The following is a 19,484-nucleotide window of genomic DNA, read 5'->3' on the forward strand; positions in this document are numbered from 1 at the left end:
TGTGTAGCCTTAGGTTTCTGTGGAGATGTTCCCATCCTTGTTCTTTGAAATAGTTTTTCCTCCATTTTTGGTTTCTCAATTTACTTTGCTTTTATTTCTATTCTATTTTTTGACTTTCTAGAATGTATATATTTTAATTCGAAATGTCATGTTTCCATCTTCCTGTCAACTAATGTGTTTTCTCAGGAACTACTTCTCATGTTATCACGACTGTAACAGCGTCAAGTAGCACTGAGGAAACTAGCACCGGGACTGGCTTTCCTTCGACATCGTCACCTACCATTCCTTTTAGCACGCCAACCCAGGGATCATCTTCCCCATTGTCAACTCCATCTATCAGTACTTCAACTTCTGTATCAACAACCCCATCAGAAGTCACTACTTCAGGAACAACTCCCACCACATCTTTTACCACTACTTCAGGAACAACCTCTACTCCTTTTACCAATGTCACTTCAAACACCATTACCACGTCTGCAATTTTTCCCCCTGGTTCAACTAGTACTTCTGGCACTACTCCAACATCAAGTGCAGTCACTGTTCCCGGAAGTTCCACCTACAGCACAGTTACCACACTCAGTACTTCAAGTTCAACTCCCAGACCTGGGTCAAATTGTACCATTTCACCTAATGAAACATATGCGGTTAGTGGATTTCATTTTTTGATTTATATCATTGTTCTTTCAAAGGTGTCTAGGTACATAGCTACAGTGTTATTATCATAGAGTGTAAATATTCATCTGGATAGAAAATGAGGTATCTATTCATTCCGTTTTGTTTTTGTTTTTGTTTTGTTTTGTTTTGTTTTTGGAGGGGGTATCAACATGACTTCTAGCGAATTGTTTGTTTTTTTAACAAGTATACTGGTATTAGCTCTTCAACAATAGTTTTTAAAAGGCTTTCTTCATTCAGGGAGGTAGAGTACACATCAATCTTTCTCTTTATTGTAGAAAAGTTTTTCTGAGGAGCTAAGTAAGGGCTAAGTCTTGCTAAACTTTCTTTTCTTATTTCTGGTTTTGAATATGTCCATGTTGTTTGTCGTGATTACAGTGCGACCACCCAACAAGAAAACATTGGATTGAACTAGTCGGTGTTTGGAATTATTCTGCAGTTATATTTGGTCATAGTCTGATTTCAAGAGCTAACTGTGAAACAGATCACCACTTTCAAATGCTTATGAATTTTCACTCCAATTCTAAGTTTTTTGAAAACATCTAGTTTTGCTGGAATAAAAATAATTAGTGGCTGCAAAATGGTCCAAGTTAGAAAAAGTACATACACTCACAATGCGTGTTTATAATCGCCTTAGACATTACTCCCCAAATTGCTAGTGTTCATTGTAGCTTCAGCTGTTAATCTGTTCTAAGCATCCATGGAAGCTGATTGAGTATACTTGTCTTTCACTGTTGGAGGGAAGCCTAGGTAATTAAATTAGATAAGACATCATAGTTTTAGACAACTGAAACTGCAAAAGGCAAGTCTGCTTTTTGGTTACTGGCTTGATTCATAATTAATGCCTTTCACTCAGCAGCTTTCAATAAAGCTAGGTTATCTTGCAGACCTTGATGGTGCTGAATGCTGCTCTTCCTTCCCAATTTCAGACTTCCACTGGAAAAGCATATTGTCAATAAACATAAGGTGTTTTAAAACTCTGCAAAAGGTATTCAAGTATAAATGTTACCCGTTTGTCTCACTCTGACTGCTTCATAAGGCTTCTCTATCTCTCATTCTCTCTTTTTCCAAATACAGCCAGGTGAGTCGTGGTGGCCGTGTAACTGCACTATGGCAGTATGTGTAGAAAATAATACAGTCCAGCTGTTTCCAGTCATCTGTGAGCCACCTCCTAAACCCACATGTGCCAATGGTCTTGCTCCTGTGCAAGTCCTTGATGACGATCAATGCTGTTGGCATTGGGAGTGTGATTGTAAGTATATATTTTATGAAATATTTTTTCCCTGTGTGAACAATACTAGTGTAAAAAACAGCAGTGTTTATCAAGGGCTAAGTGTTGTGCAAGATGTGGCCCTCAGACTTCCAGTACTGGTCTCTTTTAGAGTGCTACATTGATCCTTTTTAGTTAATGAGAGTTTTTTACTTAATTTGGTTGCCATTATTTCAACATCACTGCTCTGCTAGTAGAACAAGTTGGTCTCCTATGGTAGAATTTAAATGTCCAGATGCTGACATCTATAGGCTAGAGGTCTGCATATAAGTTACTTGTTGAGGTGATCTGTAAAGGTATTTCTAGGGTTTCTAGGGAACAATTAATCCTATTCTCAGTTGTTTTTCAGAGATGTCACATATACGGTGCCCAGAAAGTCTTTTTTGTTTGTTTGTTTGTTTGTTTTGTTTTTCTATTACTGATGAGTTTTAGAAATGAGCTTATGCATTGTTAGATACACTCTAAATATTTAAATGCTTAAATTCAGATGAGGTGAATCTCACACCTACGGATTTTTTTTTGTAGTTTGATCAGATTCTGTTGGTTACCATAAGAAGCTAACCTAGCTTTATGTTTTTACAGGCTACTGCACTGGCTGGGGAGACCCACACTACATGACTTTTGATGGATTGTACTACAGCTATCAAGGGAATTGCACATATGTTCTTGTGGAAGAGATTAATAAAACAGTCGACAACTTTGGTGTCTACATTGATAACTACCATTGTGATGCACGAGATGTAGTCTCATGTCCACGAACGCTCATTGTGAGACATGAGACTCAGGAAGTGCGCATAGCAACAGTACAACTAAATACCCTACAAGTAGAGGTATTGGAGAATATTACCTTTGATTTCTTGACTGAACTATTTATAAAGTATGAATCTGATAATTATACATTATTAGGAAAAAAATAAAAATACAATCTGTGGATTATAAATTAGTACTGCAGGGAAGGACCGCTTTTCTGAATCTGAATACTGGAAAATACAGAAAATACAGATTTTGGCTTAGTGTTTTCCTGCAATTTCCGTATAATTATTTCCTTAAAAATTTGCTGCAGACACGTTCCTTTTATTTTGGTGATTTTGATGGTTCCAAGAAGGATTAACCTCTGTGCACTCTGAATTTAGGAGAATTTTATACTGTACTTGTATATAGTGTCCTCAATACCATAGTCATTCTAACAAATCTATAGAGCGTTTGCTGGTCTAAACTCCAAACTGTAGTCTAGTTTATTAGTGGCTGATAGGCCTTTTCTTTGGCTTCAAGAAAGCAAGTTTGACTTTTCAGTAATGTACAAGGAAACACAGGGACAATTGTTATAAACTAAATGCACATTATTTGCCTTTACATTTGCATCTCCAATGCTAAGTAATGAACAGTTAATTGTTTTCTAAAATCAAAATAAATATATGTCTCTTTTCTGTTTTATTTATCAGGTGACTGTAAACAAACAGACAGTGGCTTTGCCTTATAAAAAATTTGGAGTGAGCATCTATGAGTCAGGCATAAATCGTGTAGTGGAAATTCCTGAGCTTAAAATGAATGTGTCCTACAATGGCTTGTCCTTTTCTATCAGAATGCCCTACAGCCTGTTTGGAAATAACACTCAAGGACAGTGTGGTAAGTCTTACTGTTATGGTTTTTATACTCTCAGAAAACCACAAACAAGTAAATGACAGCAGTGCCAGAGAGATGAGTGGCATTTGATAACAAATCTGTGAGTGAATTCTTTCTCCCCCTACCCATTTTAGGTACTTGCAATAACAACACAGCAGATGACTGCAGGTTACCGAATGGAAACATTGCAGAAAACTGTGAAACCATGGCAGATCATTGGCAAGTTGTTGATCCCTCCAAACCACAATGCTCTCCAGGCCTAATTCCTACAAAATCACCTGGCACAACCACAGGACAGCCTTGCAAAGAATCTTCCATCTGCAAGCTTATTTTGGGAAGGTAGATATTCCAATAGTCCTCTGGTGCTTATAAGAATTTGATCTTTAAGTTAAGTGGCAATTCTGGGGTTCATTTCTCAATACAAAATGTTTCTAACTATTCTTACATCTATTCTTCCATTTCATGGCTACTTCCATCTAGTAGCTCTGTAGATTTCTTCCATTTCTTTTGCTGTTTCTAGATGTCATTATTTGCTGATACAGCTTACTCCCAACCATCTGACTTCTACTTTAGCCTTTCTTGATGTTCTCACCTTCTTCTGTGCTTTTTGCTCTCACTGTCCTATGCTCTGGCCTTTTCCTATTCTTGCTTAGCAGCAGAAACCAACTGAAGAAAGAGATCTTCATTTTTGGAACCTGGCCAGAATTAAAAATAGTTTGAATAAAATCTAGTTTGAAAAGTAGTCCCTGGCTACACTTGATAATAATCATGTAGCTCCTGGACAGAAAACAGTGGTGCCTGGGTGTTTTGTAGATAAGGGGAGAATTCTTTAAAATATGTTGATAGGTTACAATCTAGTCGAGTGCTCTTAGTAGAAATCTCTCAGTAATAGTCCTTGTTCACATCTCCTTAAGTGTCACTGTTGTCACATTATAACATGCTAAGCACACTGATGAATTAATGGTTTATTCAGTAACTAATAATGATATATGTTTCTATTTCTAGTGTGTTCAAGAAGTGCCATGCAGTTGTAAACCCTGATAGGTTCTATGCAGCCTGTGTTTTTGATAGTTGTGCACTTCCCAGCTTAGACCTGGAATGCTCAAGTCTGCAGATCTATGCTGCCATCTGTGCTGATCAAAATGTCTGCATTGACTGGAGAAGTCATACAAATGGTGTTTGCTGTAAGTATTTAGCTGTTTTATCATGAACTGTTAGGGAAGCTTGTATTGAACTATTTCAGCTATTTCAGTTTGAACCATGGGAAAAGCCTATGCTAGGGAGCATGGCAGGGAGCTAGACTAGATGATCTTCAGGTGTCCCTCCAACCCAAACCATAAACCATTCTGTGATTCTATGATAATGTCTCAATGATGCCATGTTGCTTTCTGAGCAATGAAGATACCAATAAATTACACTAGCTGCTTTCCTCAAGTAATTGTCAGATAACATTTTTGTAAATGAAAATGATAAATGAGCCTGCAAAAATATGCATCATTTACTGTATCAGAAACATTTGTATTAGTAGATACTTTTTTTTTTTTTTTTTTTTTAGCAGAGTTAACTGTGTATTTTACAAGCATTAGCAGATCATTCATGTTTTTAGTGTAATCAGAAGAGGATGGGAGGGTAGGAATACGCTCCTCTTTGAGAACTCATACGAAAGAGACATAAATTATGAAAAAGTTGTATTCAGGATATAGACTCCTGGCTTTATCTCCTTAAATTTAAAGTATGGTGCTATATCTCTGGCTAAATCGTTTAAAGTAATTCCACTCAGAGACATGAGTCTGGTAACTATTTCATATCTATGCTTCTCAAGATTGTCAAAGATACATAGGAAAATGAGTAGTGTTTAATTTCTTGGCATAAGGTCATGGGGTTTTTCTGTGATGTTTTTCCTGAGCTGTTCCTCTTTTTTATTTTCCTATTCCAGCTTATGAATGTCCCAAACATAAAGAATATAGAGCATGTGGTCCTAGTAAAGAGATAACCTGCAAATCAAGGTAAAAAGTTCCTTCACTGTTAGATCTCATCTAACTGTTCAGTCATACCCAAAGGATAAGTGGATGAGCAGCCTCCTGTCCTGTCTTTAGCTGACTATCCTATTTGTTACCACTGTTCTCTTGATCCAAAATCTGGGTGCCTGTACTTTTTATTTGGCTAAACCAAACATGGAAAATCCCTGAATCACAAGTCTGCAGATTAATTGCCCTGTTATTTTCAATTAATGGTTATCCAGCTTAACCTTCCTCTGCACGCCTGTGACAGTAATGGTGTTCCTCCGAACATTTTGTCTCATACAGTCAGCAGAATGAAACCGCAGTTAAACAAGTGGAAGGCTGTTTCTGTCCTAATGGTACAATGCTGTATGACTCTGGTGTGGACGTCTGTGTAAACACCTGCGGTGAGTTTTACCACTTCAATTGGATGCACGTTTGTTTCCTTTTTGTTATTTCCTTCTGATGCATACAACATAGACCTGACTGTATGCAGTATTCATAAAACATATAGTGGAGATATCTACTGTTATGTAAGTGGTAAGGGAAATTTATTTTGGTATTTTCACAGGCTGTGTTGGATTGGATATGGTACCAAGAGAGGTACGTTTGCTTTTGTATTTCAAGAAGAGGCTTGGGATGGGGAAGAAAAATATTCTCTGTTTTGTCATTTCCCAGCCTTTCATTCCTGCTTTTACTTCTGTTCTTTTTAATTGGTAACCATGCAATCGCTCACGTTATTTTCTTTAATGACAGTTTGGGGAAAGGTTTACAGCAGACTGTCAGGACTGTATTTGCCTGGAAGGTGGAAGTGGCATTGTATGTGAGCCTCACAAATGTCCCAGTCAAAATAAGCAGAGTTGTAACGGAAACGGCTTCTATGAAGTCAATGAAGTCAATCCTGAAGACTCCTGTTGCCCCATTGTCACCTGCAGTGAGTTTTTACTTCTGTTTCTAGCCTTTCTCTACCCTTTACAAACTGAAAAGGAAAGAGAACCTAAACTAATTTAGCACCAGAGACCTGCAATTGGGAGTCACAAAATAATAGTTCGTCCAATGTTAGGGAAAATGCATTTTAATATTGCAGTGACTCAGCATAACAGAATTTACAGTTCTGGGTTTCAACATAACTGAATCTACATGTCTTGAGTTCAGGATCCCATTTTATTCAAGTAAAATGCAGATCATAGAATTCTGTGTGGCTGTTAGGTTTTAATTTTGCAGCAGTTGCCTACAATCTTGGACAGAGTACTGTAACAATTGTTCACTGTTTCTCTGCAAAAAAAATGTGATACTTTTCTTATACTTGATAATTACATACTAAAAGTTTCATAAACAAGGGTAGTCCTCCCATCCAGTGCCTGGATTCACTAGGAAAAATGTGTCTTTTTTTCTGCAGTTTTTTTCGGGGGGAGGATCTGGAATATTCCCTAGCAGTGGAAAGTCTATCTTATGTGCTCAGGTGGGAGTCTGAGAGATGCCTCTTTCTAGACGTGTTTTATTTTACTTTCTGTGTTTCTTTTCCCCCCCCCCCCCCCCCCCCCTTTTTTTTTTTAGAATGCAATACAAGCTTGTGCACAACTGAACCCCCCAAGTGTACACTGGGATTTGAAGTTTATTCTCATATTCCCAGTGATCAGTGCTGTCCTGTGTACGAGTGTGGTAAGTACTGTGGAAATATATTACAATGACTAGCATTATATATTATATAATTATTACATAATTTAGTATCAGGCTTAATGAGACTGTATGTAATATTGAAACTGCTAATAAACCCAGTTGGATTGCATGAATTGGCTACTATTAACATTGGTTATTGCTGCCATGGTTATGAAAAAAAGCTGCAAAATCATATAGAGCTCTGATAGTTCAAGCACAGCTTTCCTGGTTTTAAGTACCTGTAAGAATAGCTACAGAATTAACTGAGATTGTGGTCTCAGTTTAACCTAGCAAAATGTCCCTGTTTGTGTGTCCTAAAGAAGATAGCTTTACAGAGTCCATTTTATTCTTAGTAATTGAAACAGGGAACTTCTCGTAACTGTCAGGTGAATATTCTTGGCTATGAACTGGACGTATATTGGGTCAAATCTTCCTCCCTTTTTGCATGTGAAGTATTTTTTTTTTTTAACTTTATATAAGCCTTACTAGAAATGGAAAATAACCCATGTATTTGAACATAAGCATTGTGATTCATTGTGGAAGAAATGAGTGTGACTAGAGTGGGGTAAAGATTTTTTTTTTTTTTTTTTTTTTTTCTTCCCTGATGTAACCACCTAACTCCTTCCTTGTTAACAGTTCCCAAGAGGGTTTGTGTACATCAGAATGCTGAGTTCTTGGTAAGTTCCTGTTTCAAAAGTCTTCTGAAAAAGCTTGAAAGACCAATTAGTATACTTTAACTGAGGTGCTTTGAGGAGGTTTATCCAGTAGAAAGAATATTTTAGAAAATTTCCGATTCCTGTCAGGGATTTATCAGCTCAGCATATTTAATTTTTTTTTTTTCTGAAAATGCTGCCATGTGTGAGAGACTGAAGAATTGTTACTAAATGTCAGTACCAGAGAGGGATATGGTTTTAGAGAAAGTGTGTATGCATTTTTAAAAGTCAGTCCAGGCTTACGGTCAGCACTTTATTTCAATTTTAAGACTCTGCTTTCAGAAATGAAAAGATTTGTAAAGATGGGTTATTCTGAATGGACTTAATTCCCAATAAGTTCTTTTGAGTCTAGTAATTGATTTATTGTATATGTTTACTTCTCTGCTTTTAATATCTGAGTTCATTATTGCTGTGTAGGACTTCATTGAAGACACATACTAAATTAAGTTCAATATTGATGATGTTGTCATAAACAGCGAGCTAAATAGCTATCCAGTAGTATTTATGATGGATTCCTATTCCTTTGCTTGGTTTAAAGGCTTCTGGGAATTAAGAAATGTCTGTCACACATCATATCTCATTAATACACAAACCTTTGTTTCTTTAAATTTATAGCCTAATTCCTCAGTCTTTGTTGATAAGTGTCAGAATTGCTTCTGCACTAACGAAGTTAATATCAGCACTCAACTGAATGTCATCTCCTGTGAACACGTTCCATGTGACACATATTGTGAACCTGTAAGTGACAAACTTAAACAAACAAACAAAACTAAAATACACATGTACATGAAAAATACTGTGATCAATTTGTTGCATAATTGAAGGATAGGGAGCAGAAATGCAGAATCCAACTCTGGCTTGGAAACTGACTGTCCTTGAGCAATCTATTGTATGTAGCTTGGCAATGTAGTGAACAGTATTCAGTTCATGTTGGGAGGATTAGCTAACAAATTTCTGTAGAGCACTTAGTGAAATGATATTTAGTTATTAGGCATATTTATTATAGTGCTTTAATTTATTCCATCTATAGCCTACTTTTATTACTTGTATTCTGTGGAGTCAGTGATATTCAGGCACAGAAAGGCAAAATTCTAGAGTGTACTTCTAAGCATAATCAATTCACAGGTTAGTGTGTTTTCACTTCTTTCTCCTCAATGCATCTATCAGAGCTCTCATTTTTATTTCATTTTAATATCTAGGGATATGAACGACAATCAGTGAAAGGTGAATGTTGTGGAAAATGTGTGCAGACTAAGTGTATTATACATGCATCACACAGTTCCAACCTCATATTGAGTGTAAGTATGTTCTACATCTTACATCTCTACCAAATCTGTAAAATTCCCCATTTCAGAGAGTGAACATCCCCTTGGCAGAGATAAGGCTTAGTGTAACTTTATATCTGAAAGGTCAGCAGCTCACCTAAAGGAAAGCTTATCTACCTTTTTTTTTGTTTGTTTGTTTGTTTTTTTTTTTTTTTTTGGTGGTCCTGAAAGAAGGATTCACAAAATCAAATTTTCTGGAAGGCTTTTTTTTGAAATGACAAGTCAGTAATACAATAGCAAAGATTTCTTGTGATGTCTAGAAGCTTGAGCATTTCTATATTATTTAATTTCTGTGTACTGAAGAATGCTAGAAAAGCCTGCATATGAAACAACTTTATTGCCCTTATTTAGCCTTCCCTAGGTAAAATCCATTGGCACGAATGACTTAATATAGCTAATGTGCTCTAAATGCTTTAGAGGGTTATTTCTCTTACAAGGGAAATCCCATGAACAACTGAAGATTCTCTCCACTCGTGGCATACTGCAATACACACAAAAATCAGTACTGAAAATGGTTGCTAACCTAAAAATAATTGAATGGGAAACAATATGAAAGTCGTAGTCAGAAGACAGGAAAATTTCTGCCTGAGCTCCCTTCAGCTTTTCTTATTACATTTTGTATTTCACTTGCAGCCTGGAGAGTTTGTAAAAGATCCTTATGACAACTGCACCATTTACAGCTGTACAAGTCTCCACAACCAGCTTATCTCTTCCACATCTGAAATTACCTGTCCAGCGTTTAATGAGGAGAGCTGCAAACCTGTAAGTTAATGTGGAAAACTCACCCTCTGCTTAATGTATAAATTACTTCAGTTTAGTGCAGCCATCTAACTAGCAACAAAAGTCACATTAAACTTTCATGATTGTTCTCCAGATTTTCTCTGTCCCAAGGGCACAGTTTTTCACTGCGTCCATGTACAAAACTACAGAGTGTATAAAATAAGATACCTAGCTTACATTTTAAAGCTTATTGCTGGCATAGTCTGGCTCTCTCAGTAGCCAAAAAAAGCTGGTCAGCATTGAGATAAAAGTCCTTGATGATTGCTTTGTGTGGGGTCCTGTCTGAAAAAGAGCCATGTTTTCTTGAATATCACAGCTGTTCAGACAGTAGGCTGCCAATAACACCATGCACCATTGAAATATATAAGTCTCTGATGAAATGTTTTTCTGGGACTGTTTTTGAGTTAGAAATGCATGATGATAACTGTAGATTTCCTTTTAATCATAACCTGTATTTCCACGGTCATCTGTAAATTGATAGATTTCAAGTCTGGTATAAACAATTATGTCTGTTTATTCAGATGGCAGAGTTTTAGCTACTATTTTCCAGCCAATAGGGAATTTCTCTCCTCAGTTATTTGCCTAAAATACTCTTTAATACATGGAATAAAAATAATATTATTTTCCTGTCTTTTTTGTTCTTTTAGGGAACTATTACATTCTTACCTAACGGTTGTTGCAAAACCTGTAAGTATGTCAGCATACCTGAATCAACAAAACAGAGAATTTATTTTCTTCTTATATTAGCCCATATCATGGAGGCTGATATGTTAGTATTTGAATAGATACTCTTGTCTTTACGTTTGTTATTCCAAGCATTCAGTGCCCAATCTCTCTGGGAAAGTTTAAACTGAAGCAGAAAGACCACTTAAGACAATTTTTCAGCGCACTAGCTAAGCCAAGTGTGCTGAACTGCAGGGAACCTATGGAGCTATTTCACTGAACATATGCTCTGATCTGTCCCCTTAGGTATACCTCTGGATAGTCCCACACCATGCTCTGTCCGTGAAAGAGAAGACTTTATTGTCTATAAGAACTGCCGTTCTGTGGAGAGAGTTGTCATGACTGAATGTGAAGGAACATGTGGAACTTTCTCCCTGTAAGTAAACTGATTGGACAATGAGATTTGAATTCTGTCACTGACATTATTTGTATAAAAGGAACAATACATAGGTAGACTAGAGAATGCTATACCTGAAACTATCAGCTCTCAAACTCATGGGCACAAAATCAAGTACAACTGAAGAGCTGATTAATTTTAATGCAAAACAGAAAAGGGTATTGGATTGCATTGGGATTTAGCCAGCTATGATAAGGTTTGTTCATTCATTAAGATATGGCTTGTCCATCATTTTTGTCAGACCATCTTGGACAGAAGTCATCACAAGAGAACATGGATTATTTCTTGTAATGTGAATGAGCCCAGAAAGAAGCCAAACCTGATGTTCATAAGTAGAAAAGTGGTTCTCAAGAATTAACAAATAAAATGAAATACACATCTATCTTTTAAAGGAAGTTTCAAACGTGAATGATTTTTATACAGTAACAAAGTGAGAAAAATGCCTTATGGGTGGTGTTAGTAATTATAAGAAAGTGGCTGGTGTGACACCTGGTATTAATCTATTTAAACACATTAAAAAAGTATAATTCTAACTCCCCAAAGTAAATGTTATTTGCTGCCTATCACTGAATATACCACAGAGCACCTTACATGGGATTAACTTTGTCTTTAGTCTAAGCTTAAACCCCAGTTAGCCAGAGGGATTATTAGTATTTTGAAATACCTCATAGTCTTAGTGTCCTGATGTGGTTGCCTCTGTACACAAACATAAGAAAAATATGGCTCTTGACACAATTTATAGGCTGGTACTGACAGATTCTACAGGTTAGGAATGGTGTTTGGGAAGCTGATGAACACAAGGTTGAAAAAAACTACTTTATTGTGAGATAGCAACAGAAGGAGCAGCTGGTTCATCTTCCTGTTAACTCTGGTTTGGAATACACACTATGATTTATTTGATACAAGTATAGCTCTTGTAGCCTTTTGATTGATGTGATGCCATTGTAAATGGCATTGTAGCCACATATCTATGTTGTTTCCTTACTCAGCTTAGGGCTGCATCTGCCTTTAATAGTTTGGTCTGGGGTATTTATCATTCATCATTCTTTGATCTAGTGTATTTAACATCCAGCAGTGCTGGGATGATGAGAGGAATACAAGGAAGCTGAGCTCCTAGAACTTACTGTGTTTTTTTATTAGGACCTAGATTCTATTTTTTTTTTTTTTTTTAAACCAGAAAATCTCAGCTAAATGGAATGAATTTTAAAATGATTTTTTTTGAATTTATGGCTTTTTTACATATTATACCAAACTTCTCACAGAGTTCTATACCTAACTGCAGTCTTCCCTACGTACACTGGCTTCTAGCACAAAGTAATGTTGCCTTTCTCCACCTTAACAGATACTCTGTTGAGGCCAATTCTTTGGAGCACAGCTGTTCCTGCTGCAGGGAAGCAAAAACTAGCACAAGGGAAGTGGAACTGAAATGCCCCTCTGGGAGCTCAATTCAACATAAGTATGTATATGTGGAAAGCTGCAGCTGCCAGGACACTCATTGCAACATCCCACAATCCAGTGAGCCTCTGAGCATAGAAGAAAGTCACGAGAGCACTCCGACTGCATCGGAAGGGCCATCAGTTTAACAACAAAATGAAGGCGAAGAAACCTAACTGCATTCAAAGGGACTATGCACTGCTCTCATCTTCCTTGACTACTTTTAAACTTTGCCTTTCCCAGTTACTGTATTCTATGTGTTCTCTGACTATTTTTAACAGTGCTCTATTTATTTGTGTACAAAAGTACAGTGAACTTTCTCCTAAGTGCATAGCCCTCTGAATTGTTTTATAATCAACTTATTTTCTCTGAATGATTAAAAGTGCATTTCAAACAACTTGGGGTTTGTGCTTATTCATGTGCTATCTAGATGAGCCTGAATTTTAAAAGAGGATTTTTTTTTCAAGTTATAGGAAGTGAGTTGATGTGTTTTCCAAATATTTTGGGTATTTCTTTATAGCTCCCCAAAAACCTGAAATATTAGAAGGTTCTGTCTGGAGGAGCCAACATGTAAGGTGGGGCAAAAATTTATTCTGCCTGCCAGAGCAAAGCTGAAGGTGAATAATGCATCATAAAATGATTCAGATAACTCTGAGAAACTTTCACTCTAGTTCAGTACCAGGTCACATTTTAGTAGGGCTGCGTGTGACTTACAACAGTCTCAGTTCATTACTGTTACGTCTTTTCACTAAGTAGTCCATCAGCTGTGAGGATATGAAATTTATTCACATTGTTTGAACTCTGAGGGATGTATAGCTAGTGTATATATCCCTCAGATGTATGCTCGATGTATAGCATATACATCGCATATACATGTATGCTAGATGTATACCTATAGTAGGAGGTCTTCAAATTTCAAGCTTCACAAAAAAGATGTCCATATCTGAGGTAGTAGTCCCAGGCTTTTTCTACAGGAAATGGAGTGCAATAGCCATTTTCAACATTCATTCAATTCATGCCAAAGGAGATTAGCTGAATTGCATTCCAAAGTGCCTGTTTATCTGATGTCACTGCAAAGGTAGTTGAAGGAGATTATCTGAGAGATGGACAGCTCTCTTGAAGATACCTGAAGTACAATTAGAGTAACACACACCTGCTGCTGTATTCAGAAATTGTATTTGGCAGTATTTTTGCTTCTGTTAATGAACAGTAATTGTCTTACCCTTCTGAGGCCTCTTCTTGAACCATCAATCTGAATGCAAGCATTTTAGATACCTAAAGTTGTAGAATTGGTGTCACCGTTTGGTGCTGCTACTAGCCTTGATGAATGTGTTGCGGCTTAAGAGGCAGAGACCAGTAGGGATGTAGAGAAAATAAAACATCAGAAATTTGGCGTCTTCAAAATACTACCTCTTAGAGAACTAATTTCTGTGGTGGGGGAAAGATAGCTGATTTATGAAGAAAATTTTAGTCACTCTATGTAGCAAGTTCCAGTGCTGTGGAAGCCTGGTTTCTACTTCAGTATGGGGTTCTAAGAATTTCTCTAGGTGCAATGTGAGATGTGACTGAGACTTTTCTCCTGGAGTATTTACCAAGTCAGTCTCTCCGGTGGTTTCTTTGTTGTGTAACCTCTGTGCTGACAACCATACTTTTCTTTAAGTTGTTTTTAAAGACCACTTGTTTTAAAATCTGTTGGTCATTAGCTGTCTTTAAGATTTTCTTTTTTTGTGGTTAAATTTGGCAGGAATCACTTCTGGAGATGAGCAGATACATGGTGTGATCACTTTTGCCTTGTTTCCAATGAAAAGGATAAAAAAATTCCAAGTCATTAGTGGCGTTTTGCTGCACGCTATATTTACACTGCAGACTAAAATGTCCCAGACTTCATTTTTTTCATTTCTGTTTTGTAGTCTGCATGGGCTCTTTCCATCCCTCCTAGTGACAGGCAAGCTACTTGAAAATACAGAAGTTAAAAGATTCTATGTAGTTAGTAACGCTGCAAATTTTGGCTTTGCCACTACAGGGCAGTCTAAGGCTAAGAATGTAAAATTACTTCAGGAAAAAAAAAAAAAAAAAAAAAAAAAAAAAGCCATCTGCATACAAAAGGGAATTTGTACTTTGCCAGGTAGAGAATAGTGAATGTTGCTATTTCCCCACAGACGCTTGTATGCTTTCCGTAAGCATTAAAATAAGTTATTTTGATGGGCATCAACATGCATGCAAAGCATGGTGTTCCTTACAGCTCTCTGGATTACAGCAGCCCCTTCAGTTTTTCTGCTGGTCAGTGTTGTCAATGCTACCTATAAGCAGGTTGGTTCCCAAGCAGGCACTGTCAGAGAATTCTTACTTACAAGTACTTGGAAGTTCCAGGTCAAACTGTACGTGTCAAACCTCCACCCTTTCCTGCACATTCAGTCACCTCAGAACTTTGCATACCTGTGTTTCCATTGGGACTGTGTGACAAAATTGAATTTTGAACAGCCTGAACTTTTTCTAGCAGATAAATCCGCAAATGGCCTCTCAGGGAAAAAGGAAAGAAAGAAGCTTTATTTCTGTATCCCTTCAAAGAGAGTAGTAGTGGCAATGAGCAGTACTTTTGCTCTTTCCCACGATGATTTTGAAAGCAAATGGAGACCTGCCCTGCCTGATGCCATGGAGTATTTGGTTTCTTAAGCAAGAACTGCTGTGTCTGCAGGTCACAATCTTAGTCTCATTTGGAAAATCCAGGAGAGTAACTGAGAAATCTCTCACAAGGCTATGTAAGCCCTTTCAGGGCTGCAGAAAAGATGTCAGAATCTTCTGATCCCATTGCTTCCCAGCCAAGACCTAAAGGGGTGCTGACAACTTCACAAAAAGCATTGGTGCTGGAAGAGAATGGGCTGTCCTCCACGAATTTCACAGTTCCCCAGGGCCCAGCAAGAAGGAAACAGCAGCAAGAGCTCCAGCAGAGTTTAGTTGGGTGGCAGGTTGGCTGGAACTCTAGTATGTCTCCATACCTGAGTCCTGTGTTCTCTTCCTAGACTTTCTGCCTGTATCCCAAGTACAGGCTGGAGCTACAATTTACCCGTAGCATCATCTTGGTTGCTGGAGGCTGGAATTTTGAGTTCCTTCCTCAGATGGAGGCTCCTCCAAGGTGATCAGAAGCTTGAGCAAATCCTTTTCAGGCAGCTGTTATCTTACAGCGTGCTCCTCACAGCATAGACCCAGTGTAGGAGACAACCGCTGAACGCTGGGGAAAACCTGAGTGGGTTGCCTACAGCTCAGAGAGGGTGCCATTGCAACACTAGTAAAGAGCACTGGGGACCTCCACACCTCCTAAAAGAAAAGCTCATTGCCCATTTGCTTTGTAGACTGTTTGGGGCTGGGGTAGGGGGTTTACACAGAAGTATTCCCTGAGATGCACCCTGAGCCTTCCTTCTAGTAGGTTACGTGCTTCCCTAGAAGCATGGTGATTGCAGTGTGAACCTTGTTTGTGGAAGTGTATGGGTTTTGTTACCAGTTATAGTCTTCCCTGAGGTATCTTGAATACCAGACAGTTTCTTCCTAACTATTTGGAGAGGTACTGGGAACTCGGTGCTGTTCATACGGCTCTACAGTAATACAGTAAGAACTTTCATCTGGAGTTAAAAATGAGTTCTCAGAAGATTCCCAGATAAAGTGAACACAGTTGCTTTATGAACCATTTTACTGGATGACTGTTTCAAGAACACCAAGGACAAAAAGGCAAATGCTTGTTAGCAATATGGAAAAAATCACTGCTGTTATCTGAGGTGAGGTAGATGGGATTCAGAAGGAGGGGGGAAAAGCCCCATGCACACCAAGAACAACCTTCCACAAAAAGAATACAAGATAGGAATTTCTGATCTGATAGGTATCTTGTTTAATGCTGTAATTCCATATTACAACATTATCATTTGTTTTTGCTGTAGGAGAGGAAGGGCAAGATAGAATTTTCCATATGTTTACTGTTGGACTGTACTTTGCTAAACCACACTTCACTGAGCTAAGCACATGCAACTCTGCACATAAGTCCCAATCACAGGACTTCAGCAAAGGCAAAGCCCTGAGTAAATAATCATGTAGTTATGGTGTTTGTTGTACACTGTTTGAACTTGTGTAACAGAGCAAACCCAGATACTGTGAAAAGAGAGGAAGCAGAAATAGACTGAAAAACTCGAAAATCACAGGAAGAGAAATTATTGTGAACGTTATGTATGACAAAAGTTGAAATTTATTTAAATAACTGTAGCTTTGATATACAATTTCTTGTATTTCATCTCCCAGCAGCAGCTTTGGACGGTGGGGGTATTTTAGTGGAGAACAAGTTCTTCTAGTTAAGCAGCCCTCTTCTTAAGCCAAATTTCCCAAATTAACTCAATCTCTTCAGGCTACTGTAAACCTCTGTGCTCTTAAGTGACAACCTCACAAACGGGCTATGCAAGCCATATTCCCATCACTAATGTAGAAAGTCATTATACATTTTTTAATTATTATTATTATTTTCATTACCCTTTTAAAATCTTATATATTTAAACTGGACTTTTTTAATGGTTCATTTTTTTCTGCATTCATATGTAAATATGCTTGAATTCCTTTCACAAACTTGTCTCTAGGATGGCGAAAAACATCACGTATTTTTTTTCCTCATTCCAAGACAAACTTTGAGAAAACTCACAAAACATAGTAGAACTCATTACGTATTTTTGATATTGCTTCTGTGCAACAACTTCCATGTTGGAATGCACTTCTTTTGCAGCCTGATTTAAAGACAGAAAATTCTGTGTGTCTCATTTTGCTATGCTTTTGGCTAGCCTCCTCTCCACATTTGACAAAGAACTGGCTTCTCCCAACTTCTACCAAACTTCCTTAGTTCCAGGATATCACAGATCTTCCAGTGCTAAGCAATTCCCCTTCAACACAAATGATTTCTGTAGGGTTCAGTTGAAGCTGAGGAAGGGTCTACAGCCTTTAAAATATTCTGTAAATTCTTTATGTACTTCATGTATGCACATTTATATAAAACACTAGTAGACAAAGGGTAGCTTTTAAGAATCATCCTGGAAATTTATTCCTAGTTATATTATACAATTTGTTTGGCAGATAAACCCTCCTCATTTGCTTTGAAGGCTGAGAAGAAGGACACAGATGCTAGTCTTCACCTGGAGAAGAACCAATACAGCCAAACCATACCAAAGCAGTTAATCTCTGCCTTTCTTTTGGTTTGTAGTAACTTTCAGTCATTGTGGAAATGTTTACTGCATGTATAACTTCATGTAATTTCAGAGTTATACGGACATCAGTATTAGGTATGCAGTTGCCTTTTTTGAACTATCTTTTCATCCATGAAAGAATGAATTGCTTTTAAAGGGGACGGGGGGGGAAGCTATGAAGCTCCAAGTCTTAAAAGCAGAATGTTCATATCTTTCCCCAAATGGGCCTGGGGTTCTCTTTGTTCTGCTACTCCATGTTTTTTATCAGGAAGGCTGTTTTTAAAAAAATATCTTTAAGGTAGAGAAAGCCCAAGGGCCCAAACCCCTGATGAGATGGCTTTCTGTGCAGGGAGTCTTTCTGAAGTGAGGAAGTGCCAATAGGTCAATGAGACCTGTGTGCACAAACACCAATCAGCCGTGTCATTACTCCTTGTATGTGGATTTTGAAAGATCTACATCTTCTTGAAAACACACACACAAAAAAAGAACAAGTGAACTGATTCCTTGCAAATGGGAGTAACTGATGCCTTTAATTAGTTCAGGAAAGGTCAAGGAACCCTATGGCAAGATGAGAGGTTAAGGAGCTTTATGTTTGTTCTAAGGAAAAAATGTAAGAAAACACCCAACCATCTCCTATCAAAATTAAAATATTAAAGGCATTCTTCATGTATTTTAATAAACAATTAATGACAGAGACCCAGTCCCTGTTCTTCTTCTGCCTGCTACAGATCACCTTATGCTGCCAGTCATTTCAAACTTGATGGACCAAACAGATCTTTGAAATAAATTTCCTAAATTCAATGGGATTATACCAATAAAAACATAATCCATGTTGAATTATTCTGGCAATTAAGTGTGTAATACGGTGTTGTGACCATCAGTTACGCAAAATATTTTGCCAAATTAATTTCAGATGTTATCACTTGGATTATCAGTGCAAGAGCGCTTGATATCAATTCCTAAGTAGTTGTTTTCCTAGCTAACTTCACATTCTTAATGAAGTAAACAGCATTTCTGTAGTTATTATCTAGGCAGTGCTGGTATGCACAACTTCATTGTGCATACCCATTGTAAGATATAGTACTGTTACTTTTGCCTGAAATGAAGGGGAATATTAGAGGATTTCCAGGCAGAACCCTACTGGCACTTGGATTCAGTATGGTAATTGGGTGTGAATGGTATTAATCCCCAAGATGCCCCCAGTTTGAGTGCCTCTTTACCAAGTTTGTATCAAAAAATATGAGATGTGAGTCACTGATGTATTACGTTACTTTCATGACGGTTTATCTCCAGTGAGTCAGTGGCGATAAAGAAGTTGAGTTAATATTTACCAATTGTATTTACTAAAATCACATACCCTTTAATGGCAAATGATCCATGAAATGGGCTGTAAAGGGGCCAAGAGGAATTGTTCTTTTTGATAGTACAGCTGCAACAGAGTGAAGGCCTCTTGAGCTAGAGGGCCTAATAAAGGGAAGAGTTATTAATCCTGGTGTGTCAGTCTAGGGGGATTAATTATACCTTGCATACCAGTCATAGCAGTAATTCAGTAGTAATGGATCAACGTATTCACAAAGTACCTGTTGGACTGAATTTCCTTAAAAAAAAAAAAAAAAAAAAAAAAAAAAAAAAAAAAAAGCTGCCATATATTCCTTCTGAAACCCTCAGTGTTGCCACA

The 19,484-nt window shown here is 37.5% G+C and overlaps 1 protein-coding gene across 1 annotated transcript in view; it reads left to right on the top strand.

Moving 5' to 3' along the window:
* The window catches only part of MUC2 (mucin 2, oligomeric mucus/gel-forming), a 67,229-nt gene extending 54,272 nt beyond the window's left edge, over nt 1-12,957 (top strand). The window contains exons 33-50 of the mRNA XM_035327571.1: nt 187-644; nt 1,750-1,924; nt 2,525-2,772; nt 3,385-3,568; nt 3,700-3,904; nt 4,571-4,749; nt 5,502-5,571; nt 5,872-5,972; nt 6,137-6,168; nt 6,322-6,499; nt 7,123-7,227; nt 7,861-7,901; nt 8,553-8,675; nt 9,137-9,235; nt 9,896-10,024; nt 10,690-10,729; nt 11,012-11,141; nt 12,505-12,957. Of these exons, the coding sequence (XP_035183462.1) occupies nt 187-644; nt 1,750-1,924; nt 2,525-2,772; nt 3,385-3,568; nt 3,700-3,904; nt 4,571-4,749; nt 5,502-5,571; nt 5,872-5,972; nt 6,137-6,168; nt 6,322-6,499; nt 7,123-7,227; nt 7,861-7,901; nt 8,553-8,675; nt 9,137-9,235; nt 9,896-10,024; nt 10,690-10,729; nt 11,012-11,141; nt 12,505-12,745 (2,738 nt within the window). The 3' untranslated portion in view covers nt 12,746-12,957. The remainder of the gene's footprint in view (nt 1-186; nt 645-1,749; nt 1,925-2,524; nt 2,773-3,384; nt 3,569-3,699; nt 3,905-4,570; nt 4,750-5,501; nt 5,572-5,871; nt 5,973-6,136; nt 6,169-6,321; nt 6,500-7,122; nt 7,228-7,860; nt 7,902-8,552; nt 8,676-9,136; nt 9,236-9,895; nt 10,025-10,689; nt 10,730-11,011; nt 11,142-12,504) is intronic.
* Nucleotides 12,958-19,484: the final 6,527 nt, after the last annotated feature.

Source organism: Oxyura jamaicensis, chromosome 5, assembly GCF_011077185.1.
Source record: "Oxyura jamaicensis isolate SHBP4307 breed ruddy duck chromosome 5, BPBGC_Ojam_1.0, whole genome shotgun sequence".
In the NCBI taxonomy this organism is placed as follows: domain Eukaryota; kingdom Metazoa; phylum Chordata; class Aves; order Anseriformes; family Anatidae; genus Oxyura; species Oxyura jamaicensis.